This window comes from Aegilops tauschii, chromosome 2 (genome assembly GCF_002575655.3).
Source record: "Aegilops tauschii subsp. strangulata cultivar AL8/78 chromosome 2, Aet v6.0, whole genome shotgun sequence".
Classification (NCBI taxonomy): Eukaryota; Viridiplantae; Streptophyta; class Magnoliopsida; order Poales; family Poaceae; genus Aegilops; species Aegilops tauschii.
In genome coordinates, this window is record NC_053036.3 from 383,906,876 (window position 1) to 383,929,239 (window position 22,364).

Sequence of the window (22,364 nt, forward strand, 5' to 3'; positions counted from 1 at the left end):
GTGAGCGGCCTACACTTTTGACCATGGTGTTTGACAGTTTTGTGTTGGTGATAGAAAAATGCCGTTGTGTCATTCGTGCTTGTTTGTCCAACGCTGTATAGTGTTTGTAATAATCAGTTTAAATAACCAAATAAGGAGACGAAGAATGATACGAGTACTTTGTCTCATCATGTGTGTTAAAGGCCGGGTACCAAGCTGTGCTTTGCTCGGGGTGATTCCTCACGAAGTGCTCCAAGATGTCCCTATGAAATGAACATTAGACAGTTTGGAATCAACACGCTATAAAGGAAAGTGAAGGAAAATAAACAGGAGTCACCTATATATAGTGGCGGTGTGCCCGGCATGTCGTCAGCTGGGAAAGTGGCGATGGCACCGGTACAACTGCATCATTTTCATAATTGCAATAGGTTCTTTCAGATGAACTGAGCATTGCTCAAAAGCCCAAGGCCCGGAACATTGCCTTCGTTTTGCAAGTTTTCAGGCCGCAACTTTGTTTTCTTTTCCTGGAGGCAGTCCATTGCAGGCAAGCTTGCAGATACAATAGCTTTGCATGCTGTATTTTCAAAACCTCCATAGAACCCGAAAAGAAGAATGAAGAGCAGAAGAGCATATTCTGGCAAACAGATGAGCAGAACCAGTACAACGGTGCACTACGACACAGAAGAAGAAAATTCAGTTAAAGCAAAAGCAGCAGCAGACCGTGAACAACAACAGAGTATAAGAGCTCTGGATCTGGCAAAGCAGACAAAAAACATGAGCTTAGAACTATCAGTTCTCTGAAATGCATAAACAAAAGAAAGGACAAGTGAACTTTCAGCACAACCATCTTCAGAGCTCCCATGCTGCCATGAGTGACTGACACACAGTACATGAATTAAGATACAACAGCATTTGTCCCAACTACAGCCTCAACATGAGCAACACTGGTTTATCTCGTTACAATCTCCAGCATTTGTCCCAACTACAGCTACAAGTTACCTACCATCAGCCTGCATTATTACATCACATCACTGTCAAGAACAGTGCTACGAGGCCAGCACTACGAGCCCCTGGACACCGTCACCACCAGAGGCCCGCACTCCATTGGCTGGGTCGTCTTGAGGCCCTTCACCACCTCCACCATGCTTGGCCTCTTCCACGGCTCGTCGGCCGATGCCGAGCACGCGCACCATCTGCTCCCGCCACACGCCTGAGACTGGCAGGCAAGGATCAAACAGCTCGTTCCTCGCTCCGCGAGCGATCACCCATCGTACCCAGCCGACAAGGTTCCCACCACCTTCCAAGTCTTCTTGCCCTGTGGGTGGCCGCCCTGTAAGCAGCTCCAGCATGACGACGCCGAAGCTGTACACGTCGCCTTTCGTGCTGGACTTCATTGTCTGGCCATACTCTGGGGGGATGTATCCACATGTACCGGCAATGTCGGTGCTGACGTGAGTCTCACACGCGCTGATTATCCTTGCGAGGCCAAAGTCAGAGACCCTCGGCTCGAAATTCACGTCCAGCAGGATGTTGCGTGATTTCATGTCCCGGTGGATGATATGAGGCACAAATCCTTCATGAAGGAAAGCAAGCCCATGGGCAGAGCCGAGGCAGATCTTGAGACGGTCTGGCCATCCAAGCGCTTCAACTGCATCTGCTCGGTTCCTCAGCCATATCTCAAGGCTCCCATTCTCCATGTACTCGTAGATCAGGAACCGTTCATCGCCACAAACACAGTAACCAAGCAGGGGAACAAGGTTTGGATGCTTCACCTTTCCAATGGTCTCCATCTCAGCTAGGAATTCACGGTCACCCTGGAACTGATGGCCACCATGAAGCCTCTTGATCGCGACTCTCCGACCTTCAGGGAGTGCCGCCCTATAGACAGTGCCAAAGCCACCATCGCCTATGATGTGTTCCTTACTGAAATTCTCTGTGGCTTTCAGTATATCATCAATGGTGACCCGCAACAGTGAATGCTGAAAAGTTGCGAGATTGATACTCAGAGGTTCCCGTGACTTCCTTCCTAGGAGCCCATCACTTGAGGTTGGCTCAACGGTTGCCTTGGCCTTACCAGCGGGCGCAATAACCAATGAACTGTTCCTGGATAGTTTGTGTCTCAGATAAAACACGAGAAGTACTAACACAATGATGACAGCAAGTGAAAGGATACAAATGATCCCTAATCTTCAAACTCGATGAGATGGATGAGCCACCCTGCGACCAGTGCCATTAGTGGAACAAACACCTCCTGCTGCACAATCTAATGAGCTGTACATGTCGATGTGGTTACCAGAGAAGTTGGCAAATGTGAGGCCGAATATATTGCAAATACCACAAGGGATGACACCATAGAAATCATTGCTTGAGAGGTCAAGATAGTTCAAAAAGCTGAGATCAGAGAGTGCTGATGGTAAGCTTCCAGTGAGGCTATTGTTGTGGATATCAAGAGAAGACAGTTGTGTGAAGTTCGAGATAGGCTCATCTAGGGTCCCTGAGAAATGGTTACTGCTTGAATTGAAGAACAACAGTGAGCTTGAGGATTCTCCGTCCATGGGACAAAAGAATAAAATTTTCCCAGAGAGATTGTTGTTACTGACATCCAGGCGGTTCAGATATTTGTTGCACAGCAAAGACTGGGGTAGACTTCCGGTAAGTACATTACCGGACAAGTCTAGCATTGAAATTTTGGGAAGAACTTGGCCTATCTCAACAGGAATGGTGCCATTTAGGTGGTTGTTTGATAGAATAAGGCCTTGAAGTTGTACCAATGGTGCAGACCAAGGAAGCATTGGTCCAACTAATCCATTAGAAGACAGATTAATGCTTGTAAGATTTGTCAGCTCACCAAGCTCTGAGGGAATGGTGCCATTTAGCAAGTTGCCTTGCAGGTTCAACACCATCAGCATAGAACACTTCTTTATTGCTGCCGGAATCTGACCAGTCAACCGGTTGTATGACAGATCAAGAAGGCCGTTATGCTGCACAAACTCCGAGTCAGGGTGAACCTCATTTTCAAACCCCACACAGATCTCAGCAGGAATAGCACCAGAGAGCTGGTTATAAGACAAAATCAAGCTATTGAGCAATGTCAAGTTAGATATGGCCCTCGGGACGTGCCCGGTCAGATTATTAGAGCTCAGGTCCAGTGTAGCAAGGTTTCGGCAGTTGAAGAGTTCTATTGGAATGTTCCCAGATAACCCGTTGCCATGCAGAGACAGAATAGTCAGATTTTGTAGATAGCCAACAGACTGTGGTATGGGTCCTTCCAAATAGTTATTGTCAATCTGCAACCTCTGCAAGCTGGACAACCTACCAATGCTATCTGGGATCTGGCCGGTAATCTGATTATTGCTGAGAGAGATCTGCAAAAGAGTTGATGACTCCCACAACCTGTCAGGCAGCATTCCTGTGAAATTGTTTAGGGACAATTCCAGACTAACTAAAGGCAGCTCAGCCAGGTACCCTGGTATCTCTCCATGAAGATGGTTTCCTAGCAAGTTCAGCTCGGTGAGGTTTGTGCATCCTTTAAATGTTTCCTCGATACTTCCAGTCAGATTGTTATCATGCAGTATGAGTGTTTGCAGGGAGTTGTCTTGACACATCTCAAAAGGGACAGAACCTGAGAGACGGTTAGTTTCTGCAGAGAAACTGAGCAGATGCTGCAATGGCTGCAATGGCAAAGGTCCACTGAACAAGTTTTGACCCAGCGATATAGATCTTGCATTTGCCCAGTTCCTTATCCAATCTGGAATATTGCCTGATAGTTTATTCCCTTCCACAGAAAAAGAGATAACAGTTTCCAGTTCTGCAAGTTCTTCAGGGATGGAGCCAGTGAAGGCATTAAATGACAGATTTATGAGAGTAATCTTCTTGCAGTTACTTAGTTCTTTGGGTATGCTCCCCCTGAGCCCTGCATTCTTCGCAATCAGCTGTGTCAGATTGCCAAGCAGACCGATGGATGTTGGGAGTTCAGCATCGAAGTGGTTCTCAGATATGTCAAATTTCTCCAGGCTTACAAGACCGCTGATTGACCAAGGGATGGTGCCTGTGAGTTTGCATTAGGGAGCAGAAGTACTTGAAGCCGCTTCAGATTACCAATTTCTTCTGGAATGCTCCCAGTGAACGCATTTTGTCCCAAAATCAGCAGTCGAAGGTTTTCCAATTGACCAATCTCCCTGGGTATTGGCCCCACAAAATTGTTTGAGGACAGATCAAGTGACATAAGGTTCACCAATGAGCTTATTCCGGAAAATATCAATCCACTGAGGTTATTCTGGCTTAGATCAAGATGCAACAGCTGAGACAGATTACGAAAAGCTGCTGGAATCGATCCATTTAGGCTGTTCATGTGAAGGTCCAGGAACTCTAGGTTCTGCAGACTGCCCAACTCTGTAGGAATGCCACTGGAGATGGAATTCCCGGATATGGAGAGCTTGGTGAGATGCTGCAACTGAGCAATTGCAGGGCTCAGTTGTCCATGTAATAAGTTGTTGTCAAGCACCATTTCTTTCAGCATCTTCAAGGTATATAATGAGTCAGGCAGGTGCCCAGTCAGCTGGTTGTCGTTCAGTTCTAGGTACTGAAGACGCTGCAAATTCCCCAGGGTGTCTGGAAGCTCACCGGTAAACCCACACCCACTTAAGTTCAGCAGAACAAGCGACTCGAATGCCCCAATGCATGAAGGAAACCGGACGTAGAGTGGCATGGAGGACAAGTCTATGGCCACAACGCTACGCCCCGAACAGGTTATACCTAACCAGCTGCAAGGGGGAGTTTCTGAATCAAACCAGCTGCGGAGGAAACCCTTTTCTTCAGCAATTGAGTGCCTCAGAGTGAATAAACTTTTTATATCACTTGATTCAGACATGACAGAACTGGGGATGAAGATCACAAGAAGAATGAGAAGGCAGATGCTTCGAGATCCCATTGCTATTATGTTCTTTGGACTTGTGTGATGTTCAATCTGCATAAGAGATTAAACATGTCAGCGGCTTTCAAAGAACCACATAACACATGACATGTCAAAAGTTCGTCATGTTCACTATGTCAATGCTAAAAAAAATGAGATATTCTATGTGATCCAGAACAAAAAGAAATTCAACTTTTCCTTTAGCATATGAGGAACCAGCAATCAAAGTGATACTCAGGGTTTTATTTATTTGAGCCAGACTGGATGTTCAAGGCTTCAAAACAAATGGCTTGTTTATTACAGAACTTGTAGATTTTAATCACACTTTGATGTAAATGAGCAATCAAAAGTTGTGCAATGATAGAGCTCAAGCAGGGATTTACACTGACTACCTTCTCAACCATGACGCCCGAAGTACAGCAGACGAAACTCAACTCAATCGAAGTTCATACGCTCCCCTCAGAAATACACCCTGAACTCCTGAAGAAAAAGAAGAATCAGCAGTCAGTTCCATGCAAGTAATTCTCAGGTCAAGGTACAAGAATGAGTAAACAAGCAAGCCCATCCTAGTACAGTCAAAATCATACAGCACAACTGAAGAACCACGAGTGACAAACATTCCCACTTAGCACTGCCCCCTACCATCCAGCCAAGAGAATCGGGGCAATGCCGGTGTCCACAAGAAAGAGCACACTACGATAACAAACCCAGGAAACACAAAGGAGAAAAAACAGCAGCACAAGTGGAAAAAACCCTCCCGAAAGCCCAAGAAGCAGGGGAGTCGAACTGTAGGACACAGGATGCCCATGATCCATGCAGCAACATTGAAGGTCTCAATGAAGGACTTGCTGAAGTTGTATCTAGCCTGGGCAATCATGCCTTCCATTGGTAGGAGTTGAGGGGTGAATCAATAGTCACACAGCACCTGTGCTGAAGTCGCATTTCCAGAACAGGTGGTAGCAGGATTCAACATCTCCTACGTTACATAAAATGTAACTAGAATTTCCATTGATCTGGATGTGTCATTGGCTCATCGCTCGAGCAAGTCCTTAGGATTGAGCCTATCATTCAAAAGGAGCCAAGCAAACGCCTTGAGCTTGGATGAGCAATTTGACTTCCATATCTAGGAAGAGTAAGGGGCTCGAACATACTGGAGGGAGATGTCATAAATCTCTGATGCGGAGAAACACTCGCCCCAAGGGAAGCTCCAGGTGTCACAAGGAAACCCCACATACTTGACCCAGCTAAACATGAAAGTGGCCTCTGGTGAACAGGTCAGCGGCAATTCAATGGCGTCACCTCTCACCCGTGGTTACGCCATAACTTGGTATTTCTAACTGAGGTCATCCAAGACATAGTTGTGGTATTATTCATTATTTACCTCCATTGTTTCTGCAGCTGATTGAACCACTTAAACATGCATGTGGTGCATTTAAACATGCAGTGATGCCACTAAGTCACTGTTCTATACTCTTCGTTCATCTTTCTGCTTTTATAGTAGCAAACATGAGAGGTGAGGGTCAGTCCCTTCCTACCTGGTTCCCATATCAAATCACAAGTGCAAGAGTTTGAGAGGATGAGAACACAATGTTGGATGAGGTGAACAAAATATAAAAAGGTGCACTGGTTAGCCATCTTGTCACAATCATGCATTTTTTTAATCTAGTGTGCAACACATGGTCACCTAACACTTTTCACAAATTCTTTTTTCTGCTAGTGTTGGATTTTGCAAAGATGGCATGCCACTTGATTAGTAAATTAGGGATATCGATCACGGCCATAGAGGCGAGTGCTTGACTTTACCATGACGTTTGGTGTTGCCCAGTGTTTTAAGTACCCAATTCTAACCAAACTTCTTGATGTTTGGCTAGCTCTACAGGCCATTCAGCATGCATCTCTTCCTCATCCCTTTCGGGTTTTTCTTGTCCCTACACTTCCCTGGATGTTCTGCTGCCATGGACACCATTACATCTAGGCAAGCACTTGTCGGCAACGACAGGATCATCTCCAACAACGGCAAGTTTGCTCTCGGCTTCTTCCAGACAGGCAGTAAGTCCTCCCACAACACCCTGAACTGGTACCTAGGCATATGGTACAACAATGTCCCCAAGCTAACTCCAGTATGGATAGCAAATGATCATAACCCAGTTACAGACACCACCACGTCGGAGCTGATAATATCCAGTGATGGCAACCTCGTCATCTTAAACCAAGTCACCATGTCCATCATCTGGTCTACCCACACGAATACCATAAGCAACAATACCATTGCTATGCTATTGAACAGCGGAAACCTCATCCTACAGAACTCCTCGAACTCATCAAATGTGTTGTGGCAGAGCTTTGATTACCCCACAAATACCTTCCTCCCTGGTATAAAACTAGGTTGGAACAAGATCACGGGTCTGAATCGCCGTCTGGTTTCTAGGAAGAACTTGATTGACCTAGCCCCTGGCAGATATGGTGCAGAGTTAGATCCAAGTGGTGCCAATCAGTACATCTTTACACAGCTGAACTCGTCCATACCATATTGATCGAGTGGGGTATGGAACGGCCAATACTTTCCGTCAATACCAGAGATGGCAGGCCCTTTTGTTGTAAATTTTACATTTGTCGACAATGACCAAGAGAAGTACTTCACATATAACTTACTAGACGAGACAATCATTTTCCATCATCTGTTGGATGTCTCAGGTCAAACAAAATCTTTCCTTTGGCTTGAGAGCTCACAAGACTGGGTGATGACCTATGCCCAACCCAGAGTTCAATGTGATGTATTTGCTGTTTGTGGACCATTCACAATTTGTAATGATAATACGCTTCCATTCTGCAACTGTATGAAAGGATTCTCCATAAGATCGACTAGTGACTGGGAGCTAGATGATCAAACAGGCGGCTGTGTGAGAAATACTCCATTAGATTGCAGTATCAACAAAAACACAAGTGAGGAAGACAGGTTCCACCCTATCACATGTGTTGTATTGCCCAATAACGGTCACAGCACAGAAGATGCTACAAGTGCAGATAAATGTGCCGAAGTTTGCCTTGGCAACTGCACTTGTGCTGCATATTCTTATGGTGTCAATGGATGCTTTGTTTGGAATGGTGAGATTATTAATGTGAAACGGCAACAATGTGATGGTACTACAGATACTAACAAAGCCACTCTTTACATTCGCCTAGCCAACAGAGAGGTGCAAAGGTTGGAAAGCAACAGAAGACGGATAATCATCGGCATATCAATTGGTGCGAGTGTTGCTTTCTGCGGTTTATTGTCACTCTTCTTGCTACTGGTGATTAAGAGGAACAAGAGGTTGTCTGCTCATAGAATGGAAAACCTTCAAGGTGGTGAGGGCATTATTGCGTTTAGATACGTTGATTTGCAACGTGCAACAAAAAACTTCTCTGAGAAGCTAGGGGCAGGTGGTTTTGGTTCTGTATTCAAGGGGCTTCTAAATGACTCCACTGCCATAGCAGATAAAAGACTTGATGGTGCTTGCCAAGGAGAGAAGCAGTTCAGAGCTGAAGTGAGGTCAATCGGATTCATTCAGCATATCAATCTAGTTAATCTAATTGGCTTTTGTACTGAGGGCGATAGTAGGTTGCTTGTCTACGAACAGATGCAAAACCGTTCTCTTGATGCTCATTTATTTCACAACAATGCTACAGTTTTGAAATGGAGCGTTAGGCATCAAATAGCTCTTGGAGTTGCTAGAGGACTGGTCTACTTGCATGATAGTTGCCGGGATTGCATCATACATTGTGACATTAAGCCAGAGAACATACTTCTTGATGTGTCATTTGTTCCGAAAATAGCAGATTTCGGGATGGCAAAGTTTCTCGGAAGGGATTTTAGTCGAGTTCTCACTACAATGAGAGGAACAATTGGATATCTAGCACCTGAATGGATTAGCGGAACTGTTATTACAGCAAAAGTCGATGTCTACAGCTATGGCATGGTTTTGTTGAAAATTGTATCAGGAAAGAGGAACTCGGGTAGACAATGTACAACCAGTGATGATTATGTGTATTTCCCTGTGCAAGTTGCAAGCAAACTACTCGAAGGGGATGTGGGGAGTTTGGTGGACAGCAATCTACATGGAGATGTCCATTTGGAACAGGTGGAAAGAGCTTTGAAGGTTGCATGCTGGTGTATTCAAGATGATGAGTTTGATCGACCCACAATGGGTGAAGTAGTTCAATATCTTGAAGGTTTTCTTGAAGTCGACATACCCCCAATGCCAAGACTACTTGAAGCAATTGCAGGGAATCCACACTCGAAATGTAAGCACGACTTCATTTATGCAAACATCTTAATTCAAGCACAATTATTTGTCATGCTGGAAGCCTGGAATCCAAGAAAATAAAAAGAGACATGCTAAGCACTTCAGGTTTTGTCATGAGTACATTTTTTATATTACTGATAAATCCTATGGAACATCAACATTCATTGCTAGCATTTCTGATCGCAGTATCTTTTATATGTTCATTTAGTTGATGGGTACCTGGACCAAGATTCACAAGAGGCAGGCAAACTGCAACATACCTCAGAGCTTCATGAAGACAGGTTGCTGCAATGATGGAGCAGAGCTTCCCTTCAGCGATTGTCTCAACCCTGAAATACCAGTGGCAAGTTAGCATTCCTGAAAATACTTGTTTTTCAGGATATACTGTTGTATTTATGCATAGCAATCATTTGGACTCTCATCAAAGGTCGCTGACACTCTTTAAGATTGAAGGTGTGCATAGAAGCACAAGTATTTTTGACATAAATTATTGGTTGGTTGTCTACGTGATCTTCTAAAAAATGGATGCAAGTACGGATCTAGTACAACTTGACTAGTGATCGTTGTCTGTGTTGTATCCAAATATTATGTTTTTCTTCTTCCATTAGTGGCGGAAGTTCTGCCGTTTAGATGAAGAAAGAGAATTAATTAGTGAGCATGAACCCTGTAAAGACTGCAGAAGGTATGAAATGGTCAAAGGAAAACTGATACTCCCTCCGTCCCAAAATAAGTGTCTCAACCTTATTTTGGACTATTTCGGGACGGAGGGAGTAAAACCAGATTGGCCTATGACAGAACAATAGCAGCAGCTAAATAGGCTAGCGCACAACCTGTGGTAGCAAATTGCTAGCCTTAACTGCAATCAGTTGTTGAGGCATGTTGAATCAACATGGTTATGGGATTCTTAGCAACAAAAGATGAAGATAATTGGCACTTCCTCATTCCAAAGGTGGACTTGTATACTACTGCTTCCGAGTCCCTCGGTGGAATTCAGCCGTCCGGGCTCATCCCCAATTCAACAAAATGTCAGGTGGAAAAAATTGGGGATGCAGGCAGGATGCGGCGAAGAGTGGATAGTTGTGCCGCAGCTAGAAGGCATATACCTCAAGCTTGGGACCAGATTTGTTGAGCCGGGCGATGAAGGTGGGCACTGCCGAGTCCGGCATTGGCGTGGTGTGGCTTCCCGGCTTCACACTGGCCTGAAGGCCTCGCGGGAAACAGGAGAAGTTGCGATGAGTGATCTCGCCGGTCTTCCTGCTCCTGTCAGCGCACTCCTTCCGGGCCTTCAATCCCACCACGACCGTGACCCCTGAGCGGTAGAAATTGTACCTCTAGACCGAGGGGTTTCGGGACGCCACCGCAATGGTGGCGACACTGGCACCCGACGTATTTCGAGGCGGGGTAGTGGTGGTGGCCTCTGATAACGTGGCCGTGGTGACCCCCGAGGCTTTGGGGTTTCAGGGTGGCGCGACGGCGGCGGCAGATGTGTTGCTGGACGGACAAGATGACGCGGCGATGATTGGTGGGTGGAGACGGGAGGCCTGACTGCTTGGGGGTGGGGGGTGGGGAGGAGGTTCAGGAGCGGGAGTGGAGAGTTGGTCGGAGTCTGGGCGAGGGGGAGGAGAGTTCCGACGAGCAGCTCATCGCCGGCGTAGCGAGAGGAGAGAGAGGGGCCGCTTTGTGCTGCTTCTATTTTTTCGGAGAAACTTCATCCGTCGGACCAAAATCAAATCGGACGGTTGGGACGACGCCCTACGTGCGCCCGTACGAAGCGAGTGGTCGCCATGTGATTGATATATTTTTTTAGGGTTACGCCCGTATGATGTGATTGATTATAATTTATTTATTTTGTGCGAAATGGATTGAATTTCTATTTTTTAACACAATGCAATCGCCAAAGGCGTCTTCTGATCGACTGAAACGTCTTCTACCACTGAACGAACATCGTCGAAAAGGCTCGGTTTTTTCAATAAAACATGGATGGGGCCCTTTCTTTTTAGTCAAAAGGAAATTCATCCATCGGATTAAATCAAACCGGACGGCTAGGATGACGCCTGCCCGAACGAAGCGAGCGGTCGCCGAGTGTTTCTTCTTCTTCTTCTTCTTCTTCTTCTTCTTTTTGTTGCAAAGTCATGTGCATCGATTTCGATTCAAAACTTCACACATGATCGATGTAGGGTTTGGCGCGTCACAACGTCAAACCTAGGGTTTGATCCCCCTATCCTCCTATAACCATCCAATAAGTTGTACATTTCGTTTTCACTTCTGCCCTTATGATTTGGCTTTTATTCCATGATATCCTACGAAATCGATTCTAACCTCTCTTTTTTTACGCAACCACGTTCCCAGATCCCACCTCGTTCGTTTCCTCTTCCCGAACAAATTCTCACGCCCGTTCATCTATCCTGCATATGACACACCTCGCCACCGAGCTCACCATGGAGGACGAAGAGGTGGATGGCGACATAGCCCTTGGAGCAGGAACACTCAAATCTTGAGGGGCTGAAGGTTGTTCTAGCTGGCCATGGCATGCTCCTCTAGCAGTCTTCTGAGCTTGTCGTTGCTAACTGGACCCAAACAAAGCTGCAGATTGACCAATTACGCCAATGTACCACCGTAATTATCTCATAACAACCTCGTAGTCGTTACCGTTGTGTTTACCAAGCACGTCAATACATAAATCAACTACACGGACACGTTCAACTGAAATAAGCAAGGAGTGAGTGTATGTGCGTCTGTGTTCAAAAAAAAAGAAGCAAGGGGAACATTTTTTTGGCCAACGAAAGAAAGGTTGTAGGCCAGAAAAGTAGAAATCAAGACATATTTTTTTAGGTTGAGGAAAGAAAGGTTATAGGCAAGAAAGTAAGAAATCAAAAGGTGGACAAGTACGCACTATCATAGAACTTTTACAGCTCCGTCAGATGTAAAACAAACAAGTCGCTCAGCTCTGTGTCAGATATAAAATAAACTACAACAAAATCATCTGTGTACAGGAAAGAATGTGCCTCGAGACTTAACAGCATGTCCATAAAAGGTGTATACATCTAATGTCAATTAAAAGAAAAAAGAAAACTCATGTCCCTGATAAGATGACGCGATAAAAAGGATTCATGTCGATGGGGGAAAACATATATTCATCAGGCTAAACAATTACAACACCAGCAGCCCCTTCCAAAACTTTGCATGGCATGGTCAACACTATGGGAGTTCAAGCAGTCTGCTCGAAATCAGCCCAACAAGTGATATGACTGGAATTCAAGCATCAGATCAGACGATACTCGGCACATCTCCAGACCAGCTGCAAGCTGCCCGTGGCCATCGAGTTCTAATGCAGTCCACTAGTGGCGCATGCTGACAAGCAGTCTGAACTGGTGGAGCAAGAGAAAGAACACTGTCATTCTTGCTGCCGCTGGCCGATGAGCTTACAACATCAGCTAGATATTCATCCTGCGTCCACCTAGGTGGGACGCTCACATTTAACTTGCATATCCTAGGTCTTTGTATTGGAGTTGAGCCTCCTGTGTTTCCACTCCCATTAAGCACTGACTTGGCAATTCCATTGAAGTGGTAGATAGTGAATTGCTTCTTGCCCATAAGGCCAGTTGGATCTTTCATGCCTCCAGCCCTTTTATCCAACTGAAGCAGTGCCTGCCAGAACTCACTCCATACTATAACGCCCGCATTACAGAGATCGTCGAGCTTGTCAGAAGGAAATGTTATGTCGGTGTCCCTCAGAACTTGCTGGAATCCCTCCACCGCAATAAAGCCTCCACCTCCACTCTGGTCTTGCGCATCAAATGCCCTCCTAATTTTGGATTCACGCTCTTCCAGCTCATTCTCCTCTTGGACGTTGGGATTTAGGGCAAAAAGGACAGTGTAGTGACTTTCACTTCCCACCACCCATATAGGCCATTTCGGGCACTTTAGGTACTGACCAACCTTGCACAAATTTAGTGATTCCAGAAGGGTAAGGAACCCAACTTCAACATCACTTGGAATGCCTTTCAGGGACATGCCGCCACCAAGGTCCATCTTCCCATCAAATACATTTGGGACAGCCTCTCCACAAAGCAATAAATTTACAATTTCCTGCAAAAGACCACACTAGGTTGTAATGTAATGTATAGATATTACTGATAATAATGGGCAGTCCTAGTACATAAAACGTTGTTCAATATTTATAGCTTTCAAGTGAGTCCAGCACTGTATTCCAACAGTAAGCACTGAATTGCTATGTCAAGTGTGATATGCTGCGATCCAAAGAAGCCAACAGCCCTGTTCATCATGGAGTGGGCATGCATCCGTAAATACCCTACTTATAAGTTTATATGTTTGTCCTCACTTCACATAAAAGGGTTAAACCTGAAGTGACACTGCTTGCACAAACAAGACTTATGTGCAAGTGTAACTCGAGTTAAACTGACAGTGTGGTACTAAATGGCAGGGTGTCGCAGTAAGCAAGTCGTGCTAAAATACTGGAGTTGATAATGCTATCAGTACCTGAGAAGCATGCCCAAATGGAGCTGTGACCAATGGTTGGCTTGGATCATCCCTATCTGCTTGGATACAATCCTGGTTCAAAATTGATTGAAGTTCAAATACACCACTGAGTTTGCAATTTATTCAACTGTGCAAGCAAAAAAAAAATGCACACCACAAAACATAGACATAGACATACCAGTCCCCGTGAAAGTAAAGAAGAGATAAGAAATAACATGGCACCCAGTCGACTTCGAAACAGAGGAATGTTTGCCAGAAGCATGTTGAATGCATCCTTCCTTGAGGTAAATGTAATTATTCTAAGAACTTTCTGGAAATCAATTGCCGATTCAACAGAAATGCCTTCCAAAGCAGCATCAACTTTCTGCTGCAAGTTCCAAAAGAGAATTGTCGTCATGCTGTATATGGAAGTATAATCAACTTTGAAGCATCTCAAAGCTTACAAGCACCTGATTGTTATCAAGTCCACTTACCTCACGAATGACACCTCCAATGAATGCCACAACAGCTCTTTTCCCAGTTCCACATAAAAATAGAATTTCCACCATAGCATGAACCAATGCTCTAGTAAAAAAAAATCAATAAACAGCCGTTTGAGTATCAAGAATAATAAGAAAGTACAATGCTGCAAACTGTATAATGTTTCATGATACATTTAGAATATCAATTCTAAAATATTAACGTGGGGAAATAATAGGTATGGAAGCATTTAGGTTCTCCACGGAATAAACATTAGAGCATGGCTGTTGTTTCAATAAAGTAATAAAATGGCAAGGATTTTTAATAGTTCACTGAAACACAGCTTTTGGTTTGGTAAATCAAGGGATCTGTCACAAACACATGAATAGAGAACTAACTAAGAAATGCCGTGGGCTTAAATTAAAAAAAAATCTCCCACGTCAGTCTGCTATGTTTTTATTTTCATAATGAAGAACGGTGGTTCAGAAGAATTACTGAATACGTAGATAATTAGCTAAAAGACAACACTGGCATCAGTATGGTTTTTAAGGAGCAAAAGAAACCACCTCGTCTTTCCATCCTCGGTAAGAGAAGAAAAATCATCCCTTGCAGCAAAAGAACTCTGATAAAATCGTCTTTGTCCAAGAGCAAATGATGGATCACTGACCTCTGGGTTACCCAAATTATCAGAGAAAAACAGAAGATATTTAAGGACATATGCCTGCAAAAAGAGAACATGAGAAGTTGCCATCAGAAATGTTGAGCTTGGTGATAGCAGAAACAATTGCACAACAGATAGCTAAATAAATAGTTAGATCTCGTCTGTAAACACATTACTGTGACAAATTAGAAAAAAAAATCATAGGCTTATATACAAGAAAAAGGTATAAGTCAGATAAGCTGCTCAGCTTTGAACAACTTCTCTGCTGATTTAATGTAACAGCAGGATGCCCCAGCGGTCCTACCAGACCTTACTAAGAAAAGTACAGATTTGTGACCACCAACGATAGGGTTTGTTCATCAGGATAAATTAGAGATAAAAAAATCAGGAAACAGGATTTTAAATTGGACCAAGGCGAGCTCATATAAGAAGAAAAAAGGTCGACCGGTAGAGCTACTCAGCTTTAAACGCTTTTTGGCATAACTAGCTCAGTGCCTGTGCATTATTACAAAACCAAAAAATCTGAGTTAGCCACCCAGCATAGAAGATTAATGGGAAGGCGTATGTGTGATTTGATCGCTGCACGAGATCCAGCTAGAAAAAAGAGCGAAATGACAGGGAAGAGTTGCAGGCAGTGATGCCCTGAAGCAACTGAAACAACCATGGGAGGGTTGCAAGGTTGGGAAAGGATAAGCATAGGGAAGAGAAGCGACACATGGGAGGTGATTGAGGAAGAAAGATAGCAGCGGAATGGCATCTTTCATCCCGTTTGAATAAGTAAAATCGTTTGCTCTATATGCTATAGCATGTGAAGAGTTGGTTGGTTGAGTGGTGGAAGGTAAAACCCATAGCAATGTTTTGAGTTTGAGGTTCGTCCTGTATGTGTTACTTTGTGCCTTTTACAAAAATGCTGGTCCCACGTGAGTAAAAGCGTGCTTGTTTACTTATACGAGTAAGTGTGCAATTATTTACTTGTGCCTTCTCCCAGGGCGATTCTCCCACTTGCGAGTATGGAGTTCATTTATTACTTGTGACTTTTGCAAGATTGTTAGTCCCAGGTGTGAGTAGAATGGAGAGTGAGGAGTGAACTCAACCACCAACTCAAATCTTTGTAAGTAGGAAAGAAATTTAAGTAACGGCAGACTGCCCCAACCTATCTCTTACACGTCTGTTCAATTCATCAGGAGTTTGAGATTTGTCATGTATGTGTTAATTTGTGTCTTTTACAAGAACGCTGGTCCCACGTGAGTAAGAGCGTACTTGTTTACTTATACGAGTAAGTGTGCAATTATTTATTTGTGCCATTTCCCAGGGTAATGCTCCCACGTGCGAGTATCGAGTGCATTTATTACTTGTGACTTTTGCAAGATTGTTAGTCCCAGGTGAGAGTAGAATGGAGAATGAGTGAACTCACCACCAACTCAAATCTTTGTAAGTAGGAAAGAAATTTAAGTAACGGCAGAATTCTCCAACCTATCTCTTACACGTCTGTTCAATTTACCAGGGTCACTACACAGGATGCTTAGGCGCGGGGGCAGAGCTTGGTTGGGACCAACCTGGGCCTTGGCCCCTCCTGCGATTTTAGCACTACATGGAACTTTTTGGCTAACTGTGAATTGAAATCATTACTTAATCATACACCAATCAGTGTTGACCCCTCCTCAGTTTAGCTCTGTGTTGAGTTGGCGGTTCATAGTATTGACCAAAGTTCAGGCAGTCCAACTGAAGTGACACCCAGTTAAGGCAAGGAAACATGTAGAATTCTAGACAGCAAAAATGCCCACAATAACACTCAATCAAACACAATTAGCTAAAGCAACAATGATGTACCTGCACTGTAGCTAAGACACCACAAGGGCCACCTTCATGTTGTACCAGTCCCATAGCTGTTTCTGGGTCAGAGCTGAACCTGCATACATTTTAACAATAATTAGAAAAATAGCATTCAATTGTATGACTGCAATGAAAGGTGTGATAGGATCAATGCTATGATATTTCCAAGAAACTGTATGCGTTAATTTCTAATGGTGCAGGCATGCAAATTCCTGTTAACTGTCAAATCTGGAAATTTTCCTACTTCATCGCCAGAATTTGCCAGCAATCAGAGTCATAATTCAAAATAATCACACTTTTAACTTGGACTCGGAGCACCAATATACCAAAGGCATACTTAAAACTTCACGTGTTAAGTCAATTGCGCAAAAACTTATTCAAACTAAAAGGTCCCTTTGATGTGTGAGAGTGAAGACATGCGATCCAAGCTGGATTCAGAGAAACAAAATAAAATTGATCAAGTCAATCCTAGAAAGCTTAGAAGAAGAAAAATGTTCAGAACTGGAGCTCCTGAAGGACCGCGTTTCACCCAAAATGCTTGATGCTCTGTGCTGCATGGTTCTCCCATACTGTTCCCATGCAAAAAATAGCAGTGGCTTAAAATTGTTGCACGTAGGCCCTTTGATCGCTACATAATTATTTTTCTCAACCACCAATGCATAATTATGAAGATATTTGCAACTCCAGCAGCAGTTATTTTCACAAACACCCCTAACGAAGTTACCTTTGATGACAAGACATCAAACATGGTATTAGCTAGCCATGGCAAATGCCCATTATTTGTAATGGCCAACATGCCATAAGTTCTTATCCAGGGTGGGTTCCATTTCCTGGCAGTACCGGCCAGTTACTGCCAGGAATGGGACAGTGCCAAGGTAATATAAATCGGATGGTTTATTTTGAATTTAAATTCCTTTATTAAAAGTATGCAGTATCTTCTAGCTGATATGATCACATCCAGAATGGATACGGCAAGAAGCTACAATTGGTACAACAAAGAAGCGTGAATTAACATAACTACTTAAAAATTGAGGTTGATGAAACCTTTTGTTTTGTTTATTTCAAATTCTGAAATCCAAAACCATCAGAATTTGACGAAACCCCACTGGTAACCGGTCAAAACTGGATGCCAGAACCTGGCAGGAAGCAGGAAGCAGGAAGAGCACAGGAAAGTGAACCATTTTTCGAGAAAACGCGATGTCTGGTTGTATTTAAAAGGTAGGACAGACCCAGTGTATAGAAGCTCCCACACAAGGTGGGGTCTGGGGAGGGATTATAGGAACCTAGTCTTACCCCTGCGAAGTGCAATGCAGAAAGGCTGGTTCGAACCCAGGGACCTCTTGTATTTAAAAGGTAGGAAGAAAGCAAATCACACTCAGGCGGGCAGAGGCAAGGAAAAAGGCAGAAAAACAAGGTCCTCGGGGAATCAGTGAAACATCCCAACCCTCTGGCCAGCAAGCAGCAAGCGCTGCGGTGCCGGCTCTAACCCAATATTTCTCGCGTCCAACTTCAATATGCTTCCATCAGATCTGTACTCCTCTCAAAGAGAAAATTTACTAGTACTGGAAGCTCATGTATCATGTATGGCATGAATATTAAATTATAGAGCACGACCAATGTCATCTTTAATTGCTAGTTTCTGCGATTGAAACTGCCATGATATATAGAACGTTTCTCATAATTGGGTTGGAAAATGGAGAGGTACTACCAATGTTTAACTTAACAACAAGAAACAAAAAGGAAATGCAAGTCAGAGAACACATCTCCATGCACATCTATTCTGCCACGAGAAAAGAAAAAAATTATGGAACTTACATTTTGCCATGCATGGAGTATTTATTAACTACCAAATTTGTGTTCTCCATATATGCTATGGCAATGTTTCATATGTATACTACTACCTCGTCCGGGTTTAAAGGGCCGGAGGGCCACAACACACAGTCCAGATTTATAGGCCGGGTATTTATTGCCCTGTGTTAATTCACGGATTAACAAGCATTTGTTCTGGGATACGTGGGGACGGATTCAAGAGCTGGCATGAGAGCGCGCTGGTTGGCTGGCCGTGCGGCTGCACGCGAGACTTGTGGCGTGCAGGCTTGCTGATTGGCGAATTTGGAGAAAGGCTAACGATTAACGCATTAATTGGAGCAAAGTATGGCCCGTTGCTTTGTGTACCGCTGCGCTGCCTTGGTCCTGGAGAATTGGTCGGCCGGCCCTTTAAACCCGGACGGAGGTAGTATAAATGAGTACAGTTAAGGATGCCCAGATGCCAATCTAAGTAACCTCAAGGACAACCTCTTGTTCTCTTAGTCTCCTACCATGATTCGATCCTCAAAGATACACATAACCATGTATGATCACTTTGAATCATGACTATCATTCGCTGGCAGAAACAACTAAAATACACAATATATGTCCACATCAGTCTGTCTTCACAGAACACTGAACCATTGATTGACACCCAATCCTCGAGTATTCAGGGACAGTGGGACACTAAACCCTAATCTCATAAACACATGTCTAACACTAATTTCTAGGTGCTCATCACCATGCCCATCAGAACAGAAACTTAACATAACCTACTTAGACAATGAAAGCAACGAAGTCACCAAAGGCCATTATCTTACAGATATGGGAGGTGAAATCAGAGCGGATATGGACATATGTCGCTCATTTCGTACCCTAAACCACATTTTTTTCGTGGGACTCAGAGTTGGACATGTGTCGTGCCCGATATGAGTACAAATGCAAATATTACCGGGTACTAATGTTAATCAAATAAGAACTGTATAAAACATAAACCATTTATATGGCAATATAAAGATCAATCAACCATACAATTTCCAAAATGCAACTACATGAATAATTCAACAAGGCAAATTAACTCGTAAATATATGGTTTCCACTTGTTGTACGATGACATTGGATGACATGTACCGTGCAAGACAATGTGAAATTAACCTACCAAAGGCACCTTTCCAAGAAAAATATGTACAAGTACAGCATCAGGAAGGTCGATAGCCACACAAGCAATGGGTCAGGCCTTCAAAAGGGCCGGATATGAGCGGTGGGCTAAGATCTATAGGCTGAGCAAGTTAGCTTGTCCCGTATATCATAGATTATATTATCCGAATAGTTCCGTTACAAAACCGGATATCACTCATCCTATATCACATCCCATATCCTATTCTGGAATCAATGCCGGATTTCTATTTCGGTGAATGGGTAAGTGCTCCAGAAATCAAAGTATCCCTCTATTTTTCACCCATATACACATATTAATGAGACTGAAGTACCAAACAAAAGCTCACCTGATACCCTGATTGCTCCACTGCGCCAGCACTGCCTTTGAAACCCCACTCCCAAACACCATGAGCCAGAGCTTCTCAGCGAGCTCCGGATGCAACTCCTCCCCTTTCTCCTCCTCTCCCACATCAACCTCCAACTCCACTTCCGCCTCCTTCACATCCTCCATAGGTACCACGGTTGATTCCGACTCCACCTTCACGTCCTCCGGGGCGGAAGGTTGCTCCGCCACCACGGCCGTCGGCTGGGACGGCGGCGGCACCACGACGGCGGCGGGCGGGGCGACGGCGGCGGGCGGGGCGACGGTGACGGGCGGGGCGACGGTGACGGGCGGGGCGACGGCGGCAGGCGGGGCGACGGAGCGGAGGCGCTTCTCGGCGGCGGCGGCCATGAGCTCGCGCTGCTTGCGGCGTGCCTCCGCCTCAGGCGACTCCCCGGCGGGCGATGGGGGCTTGCTGCGCTTGGGCTCGGGCTGCGCCGGCGGCGAGCCGTGGAGGCTCATGCGGAGCGCCATCTGGAGCTCCTCCTCCTCGTCCCGATCCCCCATTGAAAGCCGCTCCGCCGAACCCTGGCCGGATCGATCCGGCTCGAAACCCAAACCCTAGGGCAGGGTTTGGCCCCTCGCCCCCGGTCGTAGGCTTCGAGCTAGGGACGAAGTGGAGCGGGCGGTAGTTGTTGGAATTCGGGCCTGGGGCATCGGGATCCGGGATGGCGGCGGGTCAGGAGGCCGACATGGTCGGTGTATTTGTAGGAGCGCCGTCGCGACGGCGATGCGACGGGGGGTGGTGGGGTGTGTCAGAAACGGAAGTGTTCTCCCGGTGGCTGTTCGGTGCGCTGCACACTTGCGGCTCGGGCGCGTGGTTTGGCTGAACAACCGATGACTTGTGGGGCCAAGATAGATCGTGGCCCAGCTGTCATGGACTGGCGGCAGATGATTCCTGGTGACTGGTTGGACGGTACGGTAGCTTTGGCTTCCCCTGCTTTGGAGTTTGGACAGTGCGGCATGAGATCCGCCTTCATCATTGGTCTACCCTCAAGTCGAATGCGTTTTCGGCCCTTCGATGGAAGAATTTTCGTGATAATCTCACGGAATTCTATGTATACCATAACATTTAATTGTTGTTCTTTTTATTTTGGAATAGACACATTCTTGCTTCTTACGACCATAAAACTATGTTTCCGAGTTCCATTTCAGGTTTTCATTCTTGCATCGCCGGAAATACTGAAATAAATTCAGAAATAAATGTGAGCACCAGAACTTAACCCTGGTGGGCTCGGGATACCACTGTCCCTCTAACCATTCAATCACAAGTTGGTTCACCGATGTTCATATTTTTAGAATCAATATATTTTCAACAAATTATTAGTGGGTCGCTTGTAGTAATACGATTTGTACTATAATAGTTCTAGCACTTCATAGTGTAAAGTACGAGTTGAGATGCAAAAATGTGCTAAGACGAGAGAAATTTTGTTGAAGCAAACTTGAGGCTGCAGCCCCGCACCCACTCCATCCCAATCTTGACAAATTTAGTGAAGAAAATTCTTTTATATGAGTTTTACATTAAAAGTTAGAGCTTTTGCACACCCCCCCCCCCCCCCCCCCACACCACAGAGAGAACCAATCTTTGTCTAGCTCTCCTAGTATTATTATGTGACGTTGGCTCAAACTTATAGAGATTAGTATACGTGACCGGTATCACAAAAATGTTGATATTCTAAGTAACATGCTTGCATGAATAGTACTCAATTTGTTTCATGTTATTCCTATTATCTTTTTCCCTTGCCATGTGTCTCTCTACCTTATTGTTCTTTGCTTTGGGCATTCTCGATCGACTCAAAAAACACATGCTCATGGTCACTGGAGAATTCTCACCCACATGACACAAGGAGACACCGATCCACACCTTTAAGGCTCCGGGGGTGCCTCGAGCCAACTTTCTTCGATGTAGTTTGTAGTACAGTGAGTTGTCATGTCTCGCCGCCACACGCTTCTGTCGGAAAAATAAAGCGTTTTGAGCTATACTTCTAATGGACGAGTTGGTGAATAGTCTCCGTGGTTTATTTTCGTTGGTTTTTTTTGTGTCTCCTCCCACCACCCCCTCCCACCCTGGTGAATAGTCTCCGCGGTTTATTTTCGCTGGTTTTTTCGTCTCTCCTCCCACCACCCCCTCCCACCCTGGTCCATCGGTTTATTTTTCTCTCCACTTACAACCAGAACTTTCCTAACGTATAACAAATCACGGATCTAACTCTTTTAAATTATGCAAATCAATCGATTCCTTTTATTGGTTCAATTTGTCTTAGGAAACAAATAACAGATTTTCAGGAAACAAATAATACATTTTAATCTAATTTTTCTAACTTATCTAAATCAATCGATTTCTCTTATTAGTGAAATGTGTTTTAGGAAACAAATAACAGACACGTC

The 22,364-nt window shown here is 44.6% G+C and overlaps 2 protein-coding genes and 1 pseudogene across 3 annotated transcripts; 1 reads left to right on the top strand and 2 right to left on the bottom strand.

The window, feature by feature from the left end:
* Positions 1 to 811: 811 nt before the first annotated feature.
* LOC109781582 (leucine-rich repeat receptor protein kinase MSP1-like) lies at positions 812 to 10,868 on the bottom strand. Its single transcript, XM_073508623.1, has 6 exons — positions 10,281 to 10,868; positions 9,438 to 9,506; positions 5,284 to 5,371; positions 4,078 to 4,945; positions 2,228 to 4,027; positions 812 to 2,119 (listed from the first exon to the last, which is right to left on the bottom strand). The coding sequence occupies exons 3-6, from the start codon at positions 5,293 to 5,295 to the stop codon at positions 1,026 to 1,028; spliced, it is 3,774 nt and encodes a 1,257-aa protein (XP_073364724.1). The 5' UTR covers positions 5,296 to 5,371; positions 9,438 to 9,506; positions 10,281 to 10,868; the 3' UTR covers positions 812 to 1,025.
* Positions 6,696 to 9,492, top strand: LOC109781583 (G-type lectin S-receptor-like serine/threonine-protein kinase At2g19130; annotated as a pseudogene).
* Positions 10,869 to 12,165: 1,297 nt separating the features above from the next.
* Positions 12,166 to 20,776, bottom strand: LOC109781584 (uncharacterized). Of its 2 annotated transcripts, none has more exons than XM_020340172.4 (7): positions 19,942 to 20,776; positions 16,628 to 16,706; positions 14,703 to 14,857; positions 14,151 to 14,241; positions 13,856 to 14,044; positions 13,678 to 13,749; positions 12,166 to 13,266 (listed from the first exon to the last, which is right to left on the bottom strand). In XM_020340172.4, the coding sequence occupies exons 1-7, from the start codon at positions 20,481 to 20,483 to the stop codon at positions 12,445 to 12,447; spliced, it is 1,950 nt and encodes a 649-aa protein (XP_020195761.1). In that variant the 5' UTR covers positions 20,484 to 20,776; the 3' UTR covers positions 12,166 to 12,444. The 2 variants fall into 2 exon arrangements, with proteins under 2 accessions (XP_020195761.1, XP_020195763.1); XM_020340174.4 differs by having other exon boundaries at positions 13,856 to 14,041; positions 19,942 to 20,769.
* Between the last annotated feature and the right edge of the window lie 1,588 nt (positions 20,777 to 22,364).